The sequence below is a fragment of the Carassius auratus genome, chromosome 7, assembly GCF_003368295.1.
Source record: "Carassius auratus strain Wakin chromosome 7, ASM336829v1, whole genome shotgun sequence".
Classification (NCBI taxonomy): Eukaryota; Metazoa; Chordata; class Actinopteri; order Cypriniformes; family Cyprinidae; genus Carassius; species Carassius auratus.
In genome coordinates this window covers 7,342,599-7,360,754 of record NC_039249.1, presented here as the reverse complement: position 1 = coordinate 7,360,754, position 18,156 = coordinate 7,342,599, and the positions used below count along the sequence as shown (strand labels likewise).

Here is an 18,156-nt window from a genome sequence, read left to right as displayed (position 1 = left end):
TATATATATATATATATATATATATATATATATATATATATATATATATATATATATATATATAGTTCAGTGATGTCTTTGGGTCTCTTTTTGGTGAGGGTTGTGTGTCCTAGTGCTGCCTGGCAAGCCAAACCCTGCTGTCCTCTTTTGCTCTCAGACACAAAGTTCACAATTAACTTTAAAGACCACACTTAACACTCAGCATGTTGGTTCAGTTAAGAATCAGTAGCTCTTTGAGCTATAACCTCACAAAACTGCAAATCCTTGTCTGCTTTGTTATGTCAAAGCCATTACAGTTGGGTTTCACACGTGGCATTCATTTGTATTAATTAAGTTTCAGCCTGGCTCAAAATGTTCTGTTATACAGCCAGTTGTGGCTGGCCCACCTAAAACTGCGTTGAGCACTGAGACTTTGTTTCGGTTACAGATAAAAATCACAAAAGAAAGGAGGAACAAATAAAAGAGACAGAGAGGGGGGTCAGATCCTACTTGAGATTTCTCTCCCCACAAGACCCCCAAGAGAAAACAAGAGGAAGTAATAAAGACTGGAGGCTCTGCTTACAGAACTCACATGACATGTGGACTCTTTAATATAATGCTGCTTCGATTTAAAACCTGTTAAGAGCTTTTCTGCTTGTCAAGTAAATTGTGTTGGCTTTGTATCCATTTCATGCTTGTTTTGTCTAAAGCTCCTCACGATTATTCTCATTAGCAGATGGCTCTTATGTTATCTGCCTGGTAGTCTGAAGAGAGTGTTCATCCGAGAGAAGACTAGTACCAGACATATGGATTTGATCAACAGGCCCCGTGCTGGTGTTTTCTTTGGGCATATTGACAGGCCGATAGACAAACGTCTCTCTCTCTCATTATACCTCACACACACACACACACACACACACACACTTATTCTGTTACAAAGGCATTGGCTGACGGACAGTCTGGAGCACTCTAGGACAAGCAGAGGAAAAAGAAAGAGAGAAGGGCTGAACAAGTAGGGAATAAGCAAGAGAACGGGACGAGAAGAAAAGAGAGAGACACTCACGCCTCTGACTGCCCCTTTTTTCCTCCTCCGCTTCTGCTCTCTCTCTCACTCCTTCCCTTAGTCCCGCACCAGCGCACACACCCTCGCTCATTCTCACCGAACTTTTTTTCACCGACTCGCTTTTCAAATGATTTTGAGAGAGAGGGGAGATGCATTTGGAGGGTGTCTGAAATGCAGGAGCTCCACAGATGCCTGAGACCAGCGGAGAGATAGGAGACTCACCCTGCTTGGAAAAGATAGAGGAAGCTAAAGAAGAGAAGGACTGCAACAAACTTATACGCCTCAATATTCCCTCATAACCACTACAGGACGTTTGAGTTTTTGGCGTTATCATGGTGACACTAAGACTTACATTGACTTTAAGGTTCACCTTACTTCTCCTGTACTGGTCATGCTGTACTGGTTGGCTGGGCCAGGCTCAGCGGTTATCACTGCAGGGTTTGCGTCAGGTGGCCCAAACCCGGCAAAACCTCTCTGAAAGCGTGGAGAGCAAAGTGGAACGTCTCGGCCAGGTCTTCCGAAGGAACGTGCGTCTTCTTCGGGAACGGGGGGGCTGTCTGGATCTGGTCTTCCTCGTGGACGAGTCGTCCAGCGTGGGAGCTTCCAACTTTGGGAGTGAGCTGCGATTCGTGCGGAAGCTGCTGTCAGATTTTCCGGTGGCGCCGGAGGCAACACGTGTAGCGCTGGTCACATTTAGTTCCAAGAGTCATGTGGTTACAAGAGCGGACTATGTGTCTGCACCCAAAGCCCACCAACACAAGTGCTCGCTCTTCAGCAAAGAGATCCCCTCCATCACCTACAGAGGAGGTGGCACCTACACCAGGGGGGCCTTCCAGCGTGCAGCGGTAAGAGCAGCTGTGTAATCACAATGTCTGTGCATGCGAGAAAGAGTTTAAGCACTAAATGAAATGTAATAGATAAAAGAGGAAATGACAGACATTAACATTAAGTGTCTAGCCACCTAATTTAGATTGAACTTTGATTTATGCTGAATGTTTTCAATGCTCCTCCACTGCTCTTTAATGTTCTTTAACTTATAAACAAACAGATAGCTATTAAATCTCAATCACTGAAGCACATTTAGCAGAAACAGAACTGAAAAGTCAAAATGATGGATGAACAACACTTAAGAGTCTCCATTCCTGGCAAGGTACCTCCAGATGTCATCTTTAAGTTAACACCACATGGTTTTCTGTGCACTGTGATCTGGGACAGATAACCACAGAAAACATCTATCTATGTAGGGCTTTCTAGAACAGTGACCATACTTTAAAACAAAAGTGCCTGGTAGGGCCATACAGGTTGATTTGTCCCCAGTTGCACTAAATACTTGGGAAAATAGCAAAATACAGAGTTGTTGGTTTCAAGCTGGAACAACTTGAGAATTTCAAGATCCAGACAAAGACGAAAGACAGCAGAAGTGACTCATTTCAAATAAATACATTTGTTAAAAATAATTAATAAAAATAAAAAAAACCTAACCCAGTCTCACTTAACAGCAATGCTATAAATCGCAGCAAAATGATTTATTGCCACATCTTGCAGCCTACTGCAGCTTCTACTCCCTTTTTCCGTTACAAATGATTATGACGTCCGTGTTTTCAGGCATTTTCTTATCCTGAATGACATTTGTGGTTTGAAAAATGGTTTCGCTAACCCAGATCTGCAAATGTATTAAGTTGTTATGGAAGCACAGCAGGAAAGTCCTTTTGTTCATAAGCAATTAATTGGCATTGTAGTCAAACTGTAATATTTCATGGTTTTTGGCTCCTTCCGTTGAGTCTAAATGGCTTGGAGGTCTGGGAGCTTTTTCCAGACACATTTTCAATCTTTCAGAGCTGCAGAGGTCGAAGGCCTTATCCAAAGTTCTACTGCCCAGCCGAAGTGCATAGAGAGGCCAAATCTCTCTGATCAGATTTGCCTTTTAGCAAGAACATCATCAATTGCCAAGCCTCTAATTCATTTACTCCACTGCATTTGGAGAATGAAATGTTGGGTTGGCTCTAAATGCATTTTATTTTGCTATGCCTGATGAAGGATAAAAGCGGCATTGTGTAGTCTCACAAACCCAAGATACTTATAAACAGCAAAGTGGTAAACCATTTAAAACTGTCTGGAGAATCTGCCAATGAACTAAAATGATTAACTATAAAGAAAAGTATGTCTAGACACTTTGAATAGACAGACAGATAGACAGACATAGATAGACAGAAAGATAGACATCTACGGATCTAAGTTCTTATGTAATCTCTCTTTGGTTCGCCCAGCGCTCCTGCTGATTCTTGCTCTAGCCACAGTGTTTGTCTGCACTTAGTGGGTATCCTGGGTTGCCAGATCCCCAACCCCTTGTCCATTTGCCAAACCAGAGCAGAACTAGCTCTCCATAAACTTATTTCTCTCTCTCTCTCTGCTGTCCTTCTGAAAGTTAGTGAATGCTTTTAGTGCTTTCCAAATTCTTTGCCTGCTTTTCTGATCAGCCTCCATAGGGAGTCATTACATCGAAGTCCTTGACCAAATGGATTTGAAATTCCAATGAATGCTCATCTCGACAAGGATTCTTCCTTTGCCCCAGCTGGGATTCTATTAAGAAGGGGAAGTCTATGGGAATTCTATATAAGCACATTTGAAAACACACCCACTCATGCATACATATGTATCAAGAGTCGTTCTTCCTCAAAAATGACTGTTCGTTTAGCTTATGCAAGTAGTGTGGAGGGGAAAGGGCAGTTATATTTTTTGCATTATTGTTAGCATACATCCCTCTCATTTCATCCCCATTTGACCCTTCCTCCTATAGTCCCCCTTTAGAAATTCCAGGGAATGTTTCTTTAAAGTGCCATTGACCCTTTTGACCTGGTTTTTGAAGCACAAGGCAGCAGGAGCGTTACTGTCATCGAGTCTAGACAGATGAACGTGTCCAAATATCTTATATTGTGTCTGCGAAAACATCTGTCAGTAAGTCTCAGAATGTGCTGTGCAAAATTAAAGCAAAGGGACATAAAAGCAAAGAAACAGAATGAAAGATCTGGGACAGCTGTCAAAAAACACATACGTGATGTCTGGTGTTGATACAAATAACTGGAAATTTGCTATGAATGCTTACAGGTACAATGTTTTATCTATCTATATTAATGTAAAGTGAGTGTCTACTTGTAGAAAATCACTATTTTTCACAAATAGCTTTAAAAAGCCCTGTGTGAATAAAAAAACAAGAAAATCGTCTGCACAGAATGCTTCTTTTTGGCAAGCATGCACTATGAAAATCTGGCACTTCCCGAGGCTGTATTTGTGTTATTAATTAAGACTGATTAGGGAGATCCTTATGAGAGACAGCCTGTACTCTACGAACCCTGATAAAACAGTCAGGAATGCCTTTAAACCAGCCTGAGAGCCACAGATATGTCTGCAGACTGCTAGATAAGGGCCATTCGGTCCTTAACTGTCTGAAGAGGCAACATGTTTTACAATGAATCAGTCTTAATCCTATTTAGGGGCTTAATTGTGTCTCTGAGTTGTGTTGCAGGAACATATTGCTTGTTTGCTTGTAACGGTGCGCTTTGCCTTAAGACACAAATAGTATGCATTTACCTTCACCAGAAATTGGTTTATAACACCTATAAATCAGACACATGAGAGACTGAAATACGTAAGCAGCAGAAGTATGCCTTAAAAAGGGATGGATCAACAATGAGAGACAGCATGAGACAAGAATGAAAAAGTCTTATTGTCTGGACACACATGTGACGGTAAAATAAATGCAACATGATGGCACGAGAAAACCTTCATCTGGTCTTCATCCATCAGTAGTCCAGCACTGATTCTGCAGGGAAGCAGGAACACTTAGCCGGGTAAAATCACATCTCATGTATTTGTTGTTTCTTTGTCCACAGTAGACAAAATGATGCTCTGCTATCGAACAGTGGTTGTCAACCAGGGGGCTCAGAAAATGTTAAGTGGACCACTGTTAAGTGGACCACTAGATGATTTAAGATGAGACAAAACAAGCATTTAAATAAGCTATAACAAGTAACAATCCAGATATATCTTACGTAAATTAAATTCATACATACCCCAAATTCCTGGTAGTCAAATTTTAGAAAAGTCAGAAAACAGAAACCGAAAAGTCATGTAAATTAATACAATCCTATTACGGCATGGGAATTTCTTTTGATTTCTTTTTTTTGTGTGTGCGTAATTTGTGTGTAAAATATATTTTAAACATTCTTATCCTTAACATTTATCTACAAATCACAAACAACTGTAAAATCCATGGGGCCTTTGAATATTGCCGTCAAGTCAAGTCACCTTTATTTATATAGCATTTTATACAATGTAGATTGTTTCAAAGTAGCCTCACATATGAATAGTAAAAATAACAGAATCATTTAAGCAAACTTTTTTAAATACGAGAGGAATTCCAATTCTTCTGTAAAAAAGTTATGGCAAGACAATAGTGTCATCATACAGCACGAGTCAGTTCAATGATGATTCAGTCCAGTTCATAACTGTGTAAAGTTCATCAATTGTGAAACAAATTAAATTCAGTTATATGTAGCTCTACTGAAGGCATCAGTGTCATTTTTTTTAATCTCACTTCAATGTTGATTCAGTTCAATTAAATAACTGTGTTGATTCTGCAAAATCCATCAAATTATGAAACAAATATGATACAGCTAATAAAACAGCTCTTCAGAAGACAATAATGTCATCATTCAGCTCAATTCAGTTATTAAATGTAAATTTCATATGAAATTGTCAGTACAGTCAAATGCATAATATAAAAAATAAAATAAAATAAAAATGGGGGGCAGAATAAAACCCTTAGTGGCTCATTTGGTAACAAAACTCGATGTAGCTACTGGAGCACAGTCACACAAATTGTATTATTGCAAAATAATTAGTCTCGCCTGCAGTTTTCACCTCATGCCAAACCTTTAGTCTGCTCTCACATTATTCTTGCTATTAACCACAACTTTCAGCTCCAGGAGAGCCCCATTCCACACCCTGAGAGCTACACACGCAAATGCACTTTGGAATATTTATAAACTGCAAAATGCTTCAACACAGTGATTAGTGGTAACTGGATGCTGGAGTAAGTCAAATATAGAGCGGTGGTGGTGTTCTCAGTCTGACTGCACCACCTACTGCACAGTCTACTGGCAAAAAATGCATAATATTGTTCAGAGAAAAACTGAAGAAAATAATAGACAAAAGACTGAGTTTGTGTTTATTTTAGCACTATTAATGGCCCCATACTGTGAGGTCATTTCTGTCATGCGAGAGGTCACATTTCTGCTCTGAAGCATGAAAAGATAAAAGCATGCGTTTTTCCACCAGCTGCATACATGCACCACCAAGAGAGCATTACTAACATCTGTGGAGGCCCACTTCATCATCCTGAATCACCTGCAATTCCCAGATGCTATTTTTGTTTTAAGAGACCACTGTGGCTTTGGGATTCATAAATGGCAACAGGTGATGTCTGACAATGTTTTAAATTAAGAGTGAAGTTCCAAAATGTGGTAAATTTTGAATTTTTTGGTTATTTGAGTGAATTTTTATTTATTTTCACTTTAGTTTCTCTAGGTCTGAGCATAGTAAACCCAAACTCATCTGTCACAGTACAGATAATCATATCAGAGAGATTATTTCAAGTGACAAATAAAAAAAAAAAAAAAAAAAGAGCATGTATACTTAAAATGTCTTAATAAATAATAAACACAAGGAAAGCCAACCACATGCCATTATTTAAGCAATAAAAATATAAAATTCCTGATTTAAATATGACTGTCACACTTTACAAAATGCCTGATTTCCATACCTGAAAAATATAATAATAATATTTATAAATAATAAAAGGACAAAAATCTGTGTTGCATGTCCTATTATGTTTATAAATGCTTGCAATATATGCTGTTCCCTTTGAAACCTAGCTGCATCTGTAACTTGATAGCAAAAGCTTTCTGTCTGTACAATTACAAAAAGAAAAACAAAGGCTCTGATGAAAGACTGTAAAGTTCCTGAAGCCCTATTATTTTAAAAATCTACTAAGACTACTGATGTTATTATTCTAAAACACTCTTAATTTGAGGAGGCAATATTTTTCTAAAAGAACACAAAGTGTCAGAAGCACTATTTATCTAAAAGAACTTTAAAATTCCAGAGGCAGACCATCTTAATAAGGGCTCTATGCAAAGGCGCCTGGTCTGTGCCTGTGCCCACACTATGATATGAAGGCTTTTAATTGGCAGCTCTGTACAGGCTTTCCAGGAGTCTCACTTAAAATACCTCAGCTAAGGCCACAGTTATGTCCTTTGGAGTTCAAAGCAAAAAGCAAGAAAAAAAAAAACAGTCAGGTTTCACCCAAAACACTATAAGTAGCACTTGCATGCACTTGCTATGCATTGTGTCTGTCTGCAATTGTAAACGATCTCATATGTGCTTGTGTACATGTGTGTTGAGGGGGAAGGGAAGGACATACCACAGAGGAGAAGCCACGGAAGTGCTGAAATGGATATCAGTTCAGCCTGTCAACAGCAACACATGGTCTGTTCTCCCTGAAAATAGATTCCTCTCTCCCCCCATCTGTGCTATTACTGCCTTACATTAGTGACCCGTGCGCTTCTTAGACACCGGTCTGGAAAATATCTTACCTACGTGCTGTTGTGAATTTCTAGATATTTCAGTCACTGCCCTCACAATGCTTTTCAAGATGAGAATCAAAAGCTAGTAGTATGGGGTGCTTTTATTTGGCTCTGGTTGTAGCTATAAATACAATTTTTTTTAATTAAGATTTTATTCATTCTCACTGTCACAGATCATTCACACGTGCAATAATGATCATGAAGTGAAAGACATTTTTATGAAGAAAAACAAGTTTCACAATTATACACAGTGGAGTTACATAATATCAAAATGTGCACGGTTGTTATTCACAGGCAACCATGTAGTTATGGATGTTCTAAATTACAATTTGAGCATTTTTTAAACTAGCCTACTCCATTTGGAAAAGCGTCTGAAGTATTTATTTGATGGGCGGATGGGTTCCAGTGCTAGGTGGTTTCCATCAAGAACATGCAGTCTGAATTTTATGGTCCTTTTTAAATCATTTAAATACTCTGTTTTCTAAATAGTTATTTTCTTATTATGTTAATGCATCAGCTCCAAGTCACTCCACATAAAAACGCTGACTGTCCCCTCAGTCACTACTTCTCAACCAGGCGTTTTTTTATCAGGTCCAGCTGGGGTGGCTTGAGGAATGCTGACACTCTTCTGCTCTGGGCCCTTGAGGCTATTTTTTTTTTAACTAAACTGAACATCGGGGAAGCCCAAACAGATATAGGATCACTGTAGAGAGGAGAGATCAGAATTTAACTGTCAAAGATTTGTCCTGTTCAGCTTTAAGGCAGAGAACGTCTGCAGCTCAAAAGCACAGCTCTGGTTTAACAGAGAAAGGGAGGCAGGAACAATGGACAGTATGTGGGCAAACATAGGATGCGGTCTAAGTTTACATGCACTTACATTTACGTGTTATGATGTATTTATTCAAAGCAACTAACAATGCATTCATTTTTTTTTACTATTATGTACATTCCCTGTGAATCAGATCTTGCTGTTGCTCTATAGTTGAACTTGTCTGAATAGAATACTTGCATAAATGAGTCTAAATACTAAGATACTTGAAAGAATTGTGCACTTTTACATCTACTGAGAGAAGAACTGTTAAGTAAACATTCTAAAATATCAATATGAGGTTTGTAATTTGACATTTTAAAGTATAATCAGTGAATCAGTTAATATAAAAGCAACATGATGCTTAAAGCATTTAATATATGCACAAAAAGCCATTTAATACTGAGAACAAATATTTTTACAATTATTACAGTCTCTGATGCACTCCACAGTAAAGACTTTATCATTTATCTGGTAATTCACCCCTTTGAGTCTTTCCTTTTAAAAAAGGCATTACATCACACCACGGTTTGATTAAGCGATTTACTTAAATGCTAAATTATTTATTTAAACCACATAGTCCACAAAACTAATATCCTGTATCTCCAGTCACCAATTCATGTTTAAGAACCATTTTGTCCTAATTGTTTTTCCTTCACGGTGTTTTGGTCTCCTTCACAGGCATCTATTTGGTGGCTTGTGGCTTTTCTGTCACTTGCCTCTTGTCATTTAGCAAACCAAGAGTCTGGTTATATTGATGGGGCTTGTTTGGTTTCACAAGTATTTAGTCCTATCATTCAAATTTGTTTTCAATTACAGGCAAAAGTCACAATTCATTTCATAAAAAGAACTGCTAAATTTTCTGTCTCTCTCAGTTCTGGCATAAAGATCTAAAATAAGAGAAATCTAATTTAAAGGACCAAATCCAGACTCTTTTTTGCTCTTGCATAACTTTGTTCTTGCACGGAGTTCCTAGTACATGGCTGGCAGCACCAGAGAGACCACATTTGCCCTTGCATTAGATGAAATATTGTCAAGGCCTTCTCTCTTTTAAAAATGATTTCCTTCACTGCCTTACTGTCCTTGGTTTGATAAATGGTGTTTTGACAGGAACCAACTAACCATCCTCCACAATCCTTCTGTCCCGGTGTGTTATCCAGACCAATTACACTCCCTTTATTCAAACTCCATCCAACCACGCACACTTGCACATCCTCTTCAATTCACTTCACAGACAGAGAGAACTGTAATAAGGATCTAGGGACTTCCAGCAGTCGGTAGATGCATAGGCCTACCCCATCCATTAGCCCAACAATCTCTGCTCCTGTCCTTCTAAACAAGGTGTAGTTGGCCGAGTGTGTCTGACATGTTGAGGAAATGAAATCAATTGTAATCACTCAAGGAGAACTAAAGGAGAACATAGTGCACAGTGGGAGGCATATAAACTTAAGGCATGAAACAGGAGTCTCCCATGTGCGAAATCAAACTGTGGTTTATATCTAGGGTTTCAACAGCTCAGCTTTGCAGAGAAAAATGTTTACCCTCAAATGTTTTTTTACAGGATTTATTGCAGACTTGTGGAAAAAGATGTAGTAATTGAACAGCGAGCTGTTTTCTCCTGCCCAGGACTATTGCTTGAAATGGTTTGGTCCATCTAGTGGGCTTGTTTTTGCAGTGTAGGTTCATGTTGCTGGTATTCTTTGCCACTGGAACCATAACATGTCAAAACAGCTCAGACCTCCAACCAAGCAATTGAATGCACTCCGGTCACATGTTTACTCCATTCTGGAATGCTTCAGACAGAGATATATACATGACTCTATTAGAAGCTAAAGAAATATTTATTTTAGTTAATTAATTTTTTTCTGCTGCATACTGCTGAGCTAAAAAAAACTATAACACAACTCAGAAACATCACAGATTTTTGTCAAGAACACGGTGGTTTTGTTAAGAGTTTACTGACCTGACATCAGCTTTATAACATGGTAAGGTGTCTGCGAGGTTTTGAAATAGAATACCTTGCTGTGATGATCATGGTTCACTAAGCAAGCCCATTAACCCTATACAGGAACTGAACAGAGGATTATGTCTACGTTAGCAGCTGTAAAGAATTTACAGATTAAAGAATGTGACATTCTGTGCAGACATGTTGAACTCAACATGGAGACTAGTGCTAGACAGTAGTAGATTGTTGCCTAAATTCAAGTCAAAACTTAAATGTAACCAGTAACTTACAAAAAAATTATAGAGGTGGCTCCTACTCTGTCTAAAAACATGTACGGTACACATGTTAGTGTTTAAATCATGCTAAGTCAGACTGCAAGAATTATATAATGTGGCATGCTCAAAGATGTCTGTACGACAAAGCAGGATTAACTGCAGTTGTAATGTATTAATTATACTTACAAAAAAAAACCCCAGACATATTTAGACACATTTAGACATACATAAAAACACACAGCTGATCTCAACTGAATAGCATAAGGTCTGGTCCACACTGTACCTTATTCTGTCTGTGAACTGCTTGTCTAGACAAGAAAAGCTGTCTGACTGACATATAATGTGACTAGCCACTGACTGTCTGTTTAATTTTTATAAGCTACATTTAAAATAAAGGTTCTCAATCGGCATCAATGGTTCCAAAAAAAGTATGTAACCTTTCCATTCCACAAAAGGTTCTTTATAGCGGAAAAGTGTTCTTAGCGCTATTAAAATGCTCCTCACACTAAGATTTTTTTTTTTCTCAGACGGGATCACTGGGGATTTCTTCACATCACTACAAAAACATATAAGAGTTTATTTAGGATGGAAAAAAGTTTATACTACATTAAAAAAAAAGGAATCTCTACAAATAATTGTGGAAAACACCAAGAATAGTTAAAATTGTGTACACTTTGTGATTCTGCTGGTTCAAAGTGCTTTTTATATCAGCCTGGTACCTTGTTAACACAACTTTGTTTCCAGGCAGTCTGATAAAAAAAAACAAAAAACCCTGTGTTCTTACTCCCAGAAGTTGCGTAAAGTCAGTCATCACATCAAAGCATTGCAGACTGAGAAAATATTTTCCAGCAACATGCATCAGATGGTCAGTGAACAGAGGCTGAGACTACTTTACAGGTGACCCTTTATGGTCTTAGGCTGCCAAAGAGCCGAAACTCAAGTAACTATCACATGTGTAAACTAATTTGTCACTATGAGTGAAACAAACAACCATTTATACACCCATAATGTTGTGATTTCCTGGATTACTTGTAAAGTTTGTTTTGTCACAAAATACCTTTTAACTGAACGAATTAAATGAGCCTCTAATGTGAGTGATTAACCACTGCTGCTTCAATGGGGGACAAGATGTGTCGCTTTGTGTATAAAAATAAAGTGGGTTTATAATGTGTAGGAGTGAATACAGTTGTGTGTAATTCTGTGGGTGCAAACACAGTATATGTGGTTGGTAATCAAATTTCACATCTCGCGTCAGTAACTCTTTTTCTTTTTCTTATTCCTGTGATCTCAGACAGTTGTCTACCCTGCTCTAATAATGTGCAGACATGTTTGTGTACCATGACCACCTCTGACTCATATCTAAAACCCCTTACGCCTTCAATGTCTTTGAGCTGCCGCCCCATAAATGCCCACAATCACACCCTGTTTTAGCCAGTAGGCCAACTCCCATATAGGGCCCCACCACAGTGACATCACTGTGGTGACAACCAGCAGCAACTGTATATTTGTGTCTGGGTCTGTGTGTGTGTTAGAGAGAGAAGACGACAGTGAAAAGCACCAATGCATTCAAGTATAGGTCTCTGCAGGAAAGTTATGGGAGTTACCAGTTCAGGGTGATTTTACACCATGATACCTGTTTGGTTGACGTCATAGTGACGTGAGGTTTAGGGGTGGGGTTAGGTAAGGGGGATCATTTAGATTGCATGATTTAGAAACACCCAGCAGTTTGAAAACACCCACATGGTGATAAACACCCACTTTTGCTCTGCAGAGACCTAATTCTCAATGCATTGGAGATTCCAGATTTGAGGTGTGTGCTTGTATCCCTATGTGTGTGTAATTGGAAGTCAGACTCGAGGCTTTGTAATTATTGTTTCTGTCTGAGATGCTTGAACTGCAGCCAATTAGACAATAAAGAGAAAAGCTGCTCTGTTTTCTACCAGTCCTTGAATTGGCCTTGTCCATTGACTTTCACAATCCCCTCCTCTCCCTGTGTCTGAAGCAATAAGACTTGTGCTCCACTTAAAGTGCCCTTAGAGAAAATAAAGAGATTTTCTCTGTTCCTCAACCAAGCCTCTTAATTACACGTTTAGACATAAAAGTCTTGTAAACAAATTTTCATGCACGTGAGTGTAAAATGTAGCTATGTTTGCCAACGAGACAGTCATTTTCTGCTGTTTTGGTGGTTTTGTAATGCCAACTGATAATGATAAATGCATCATAACAGTATCACACAAATTATCATTACACCCTTTGTATTATGTTCTTCTGAAGCCATACATTAGCTAGGCTGAAAATCTTTACATTTAAACAAGTTCTCCTTGGGCCGTTCGTGAATGAATCTTTCTTTTATAAAATGAATCTGCTGATCAAGCTCACATTATCTACGTGATCCATTTCTCGGTTCAAGAGTTTAAAGGGGTTATATGATGCAATTAACATTTTTCCATTCTCTTTGGAGTGTTACAAGCTGTTTGTGCTTAGATAAGATCCCTAAAGTTGCAAAGACTTAAGTCAAAGAGTTATTCTTTATAAAAGTTAAGACTAGTCCACGCCCTCCTAAGATGGGCCTCGTTTTAACACCCCCCACGTCTATGTCACTGTGTGGGAAGATTTGCATAACGCCGCCCAAATGTTCACACAAAGAATAGAAGGCATAACTTTTATTTCTTGCTGTAGTATTGATGCCACCGCTGCAGCCACCATCATGGAGATGCTGTGCATTTCATTACGAAAGTGAAAATACTTTGTTTGGCATTACAAAAGATTACACAACTAGAAATCAGTGGTTAAGTTGTGTTTACAACACTGTTCCAGAACAGTTCAACCCAAATATTCAGAAGTGTGCAGCGCATTTTACAGAGGAATGTCTCCTGGAAGAGTAGCCTATGCGTCCGTGGCACATTTGCAAGGACAGTTTGGTGCTTCTGACTCAAAGGCTGTTTGAATCTGTTCTTTACATAAATAAATGAATGCTTTCAAGCATTTGCAATTTACTCATGAAATAACTAAAGTGTGTAATCCATGCTGGATTATCAAGACAAAGTGAAAATTATAAATAATTTATATTATAGTAATACAGCAGGCAATAATACTTTGATTTATATGGGATTTGCCTAACAAGCACATAAAATAAATGTAACGTAATTTTTTCTATTTTTTTAACTCACAGCAAATTCTGAGGCAGTCGCGTGAGAACGCCACAAAGGCGATCTTCCTCATCACCGACGGTTACTCAAACGGCGGAGACCCGCGGCCGGTGGCGGCGGCGCTGAGGGAGAGAGGCGTGGAGATTTTCACGCTGGGCATCTGGCAGGGGAACATCCGCGAGCTACACGACATGGCCTCGCTCCCCAAGGATCAGCACTGCTATTTAGTTCACAACTTCGCTGAGTTTGAAGCGCTGGCTCGACGCGCCCTTCACGAAGGTGAGAATACAGAAAATGAGCTTTCCATACTTGTATGCAGTGTTGGGTTACACGTTTTTTGGCGGGGTTCTCCTGTTAAAATTCGCATTCCAGGGAATAAATATCATGTTATTGGAGTCGCTTCAACCCCATTGTTAAGTAGCCCAATTTGGCAACTCTTGTTTGTGAAAGTTCTTATTTGCATATTTATGAGGCAGATATATTGATTGGGCAATTATAGCACGTGATCACTACCAGTTTTTTTTTTTTCTTCACAAATCAATGAATGGCGTTTGCTGTTACTTCGACATAAGCCAAAGTTTCTGGACTGTAAAAAAATAATTAGGTTAGTAAAAATTTATTCTTGGTTTTCTGTTGCCATACAACTTAGGGGAACATTTTAGCACCACTTGGTTTCACGCTGTAATACTTTGGTACATCTATTAAAAGTAGTGCTAATAAACCCTGCCAAAAATGGTGGTGTTAAACATTATGTAAACAAAAGTTAAAGTTGGACAACAAAAGGGGCGTTTAAAAGGCGTTAACCAAAAATTAACTGCAAAAAAAAGGTATATGTATGTCTATAAAGTACGATGCAGAATTCTCGTGTCTTTCTTCATATAAATACAAACTTTACAAAAATGTACCATGGTTACCATAGTTTCCTCTAAATACCAAAGTTAACAGGAAAACAAACTTTATTTTGATGTCAGTGGTGACTAATACCATGCTGCTTTACTGTAAAAATTGCATTTGCTGTGATATTTTAACAGAAACTATGGTTACCACGGTGAATGTTTGTAAAGGGAAATCAAAGGCCAGTCCAGCTCATTTTTCCTGAGCCTGACAAATATGAACCTCTGTTAATCCCAGTGTAAAAGAAAACTGGTACAAAAATAATTCAGTGTTATTATTTCCTTTGGCTGTCTGGCTATAGCAGATTCTTCTTATCAGAGCTCTGAACTCAATCAGCTACATGAACTCACAAGACCCCTTTCTCCACGATGACATCACCCACCTACACAGAGAGATATAAAACAAAGAAGCCCTCTGGATAGCAACAGATCAATCATTGGCTTTGGGCAAGGGTAGGCCTGACTAAAGCTGTGGGATCGTTTGTTCTCACCTCCCGTTGTAATATCATGTTTGTCATATCATTTGTCCAAGATAGTGCAGACTCCTTCAGCTTGTATAGCCAGTCTGTGTATGCCAACATCTGGAGCAGTGCATTTGTTTGTATTTAAGGAGACAAAATGGTCCTGCCAAAGCCAAGGTTTTTATTGTTAGTTATGCAGAAGATGCCAATACCGAAACACACATGCTTACTTTTCCAGAGCTGCTTGGAGTTCAGTTAGACATGAAGAAATAGATAAATTATGAGGCCAATATTATTTTCTTTTGCTTCAGAGAAAAGTGCAAAGTCTGATATTCACTGCCATTTTCTCTTCCAGATCTTCCAACTGGAAGTTATATTCAGGAGGATCTGGCGCTGTGTTCATCATTGTGCGAAGAGGGAAGGGACTGTTGTGACATAATGGCCAGCTGTAAATGCGGTACACACACAGGACAGTACGATTGTGTGTGTGAGAAAGGATATTACGGAAAAGGACTTCAACATGAGTGCACAGGTAAGGGTGGTGGCCTGTGGGCAAATTTTGGATTTTCTATTTCAGTTCAAAAGTTTTAAAGAAATGGAATAGTTTCTAGAGACAAGTCCAGTTTAGTACTTGATAAATGTGCTCAGGGATGTTTAAGGGTGAAATGTGAACTGAAAGCCAATTCCTCTCCTGAAATGATGTAAAACAAACACTTCCACCAAATATCCATAGTGACAGAGAAAGCAGCTTACAAATCGATGGGACATTGAAGCTTGATGCCAAAGTTGTGCTTTAGCTCTCATTTTGCTTTCATAACAAACCCATAAACATGATTTAAAACATTCACAATCATCTCTTTGTACACTGCAAAATAGCACATAATATGCTATGTCAGCATTTTTTTGCAGCTTACTTAACTTCATTTGAATCTGGCAACCCTACTATTGTTCACCTCATAAAACTGCTTGAAGAAAAGGCAATGCTTCATTTGAATTAAGATCTATTTGTGTTTACGTTCATGAATTTCAGTTCTATTAAAGCTATTTTTCATGCTGTGGTAAAAATGAGCTCATATTGAGACTATTCTAACTGTTCTAAAATAATCAGACTGACTAATTAAACTGAGGAATGAGGTGGTAGAAAAGTGGTAGATGTATAAACGCAGTGTGAACTGCAGAGTTCATGTGATGGAGTGCTAACCTCCGACAGATGTTATTATTGCACACTTGCTTTCACACTTTGTCGCTTTGTACTATTATTTCTTTCTTTTCCTCTTCAGAGACACTTAAGTCACATGTAAATGCCTTGAAGTCTATTATAAATCTTATTTTAAAGTCTGTATATTAAACAAACATAACTCAGGAAATGAATCTGGTGTTTTGAGAAATAGATTTGGAATAGTGCAAACTTTTACTCACAAATTTCTTTGACTAAAAGTGTTCTTACTCATGTGGTTCCCAGCCTTTTTTTTTGTCTGAGACCCCCTTTTTCCCAAGAAAATATTTTTGCACCACCCTTCAAATTTAATGATATTATCGCTCTTGTAAGGTTGCAGCAAGGATGACAAAAAAATTTGTTTTCAAATAAACTGTATGTTTATTACTATAACAAGATATGTTTATGCACAAATAATAGCTTATATATAATATTGAAAATACAATAACAAAAACAATCAGCAGGCCATTTGTAATTTAAAAACATAAGCCTAGGAGTAGCCTATAAATTGGCCCTATTTAAAATGCAATAACAAAAATATCAGTATTCACACTGGTGTGTAGGATTTTTTTTTACATAGGCTACTACAAAATGACTGTTGTCTGGCACCTCAGTACTTGGATGTTATTTGTAAGGCTTTATCAATCAGTGTAAGGATTGCTGCTGGCAGTGAGCAATAATTTGGTCAATGTGTGGAGAGATCTTTGGCAGGGCAAGACACATTCATCATCCTTAAGACGCACATCATCCTCAAGGGTCAGGCTGGCCCTGTATTTGATTTTAAGGGCTGCCATGGTTGAAAACCCAGCTTCACAAAGGTAGGTGGTGCTAAAGGAAATCAGCATCTTCATTGCAGCTGTGTTACAGACTGGGTGTTCTTCTGCCATTTCAGAACAGAATGATTCCAATGGAACCTTACTGAAATGGGCTTTCAGGCTGGCATCAAAGTATATTTCTATAAGCTCTTCCAGAAGTCTTGATGTCAGAGTAGTTGGAAGCTTTGCTTCAATGTTCCCAGTAAAGGGGTTTCTGATCCACAGAAAATCAGCGGCCTGCTCCTCAGTTAGAGCTGGGAAATAACTATCAAATTTCTCCAGGACCTTTGATAGATGTACTGTTATTTGATGTTGAATGGTTATAAAATTCAAGTGTCTGTCTGCAATAAATGCATGGGTGTGCTCAAGCATGTCACTGATTCCGGAGGAGACACGTGTATTCCACATGTGTAGTTTTCTTTTGAAAACCTCTATTCATTCATGTTGCACCCTGGACTGCCTTTCAGTCATCGTAGCAACTCCATCAGTAAGTACCCCAATACAGTCACTCCAGTTTATTTCATTTGATCTCATGAAATAATCAGAAGTTTCAAAAATATTGTTTTCTGTCGTGGTGGTACGGAGCTCTTTACAAAACAAAAAATCTAATTTTCCCATTCATAACGAACATGTTGGTAGACTCATCTATTTGAAGTGCAAAGTTATTACCATGAAGTTGGCCAGAAAGCTGTCCCCTCACGTCATCTGACACTGTTGCAATGTGACGTTTGACTGTATTATTTGATAATGGTACCTTAGCCAATTGTTTTGACTTATCCCCTCCAAATAATTCCTTGACAATCTCTGTTGCACATGGCAAAATTATTGTTTCTGCAATTGTATGTCCTTTCTTTGCTTTGGTGATTTGTTTTTCAGCAACTCTATACTATAGTCTCGGGCCGGACGGA

At 38.5% G+C, this 18,156-nt stretch overlaps 1 protein-coding gene and 1 long non-coding RNA gene across 3 annotated transcripts in view; one reads left to right on the top strand and one right to left on the bottom strand.

Annotated features, from left to right (window-relative positions):
• The first annotated feature begins 1,104 nt into the window (after positions 1-1,104).
• LOC113105699 (sushi, von Willebrand factor type A, EGF and pentraxin domain-containing protein 1) overlaps positions 1,105-18,156 on the top strand; it is a 61,877-nt gene continuing 44,825 nt past the window's right edge. For both annotated transcript variants that reach the window (XM_026266939.1, XM_026266938.1), the window contains exons 1-3: positions 1,105-1,887; positions 13,887-14,142; positions 15,573-15,749. In XM_026266939.1, coding sequence (XP_026122724.1) covers positions 1,375-1,887; positions 13,887-14,142; positions 15,573-15,749 — 946 coding nt within the window. In that variant the 5' untranslated portion in view covers positions 1,105-1,374. The remainder of the gene's footprint in view (positions 1,888-13,886; positions 14,143-15,572; positions 15,750-18,156) is intronic.
• Positions 8,769-13,988, bottom strand: LOC113105701 (uncharacterized). Its single transcript, XR_003292389.1, has 3 exons — positions 13,885-13,988; positions 10,458-10,565; positions 8,769-10,287 (listed from the first exon to the last, which is right to left on the bottom strand). It is a non-coding gene; the product is annotated as an uncharacterized LOC113105701 (long non-coding RNA).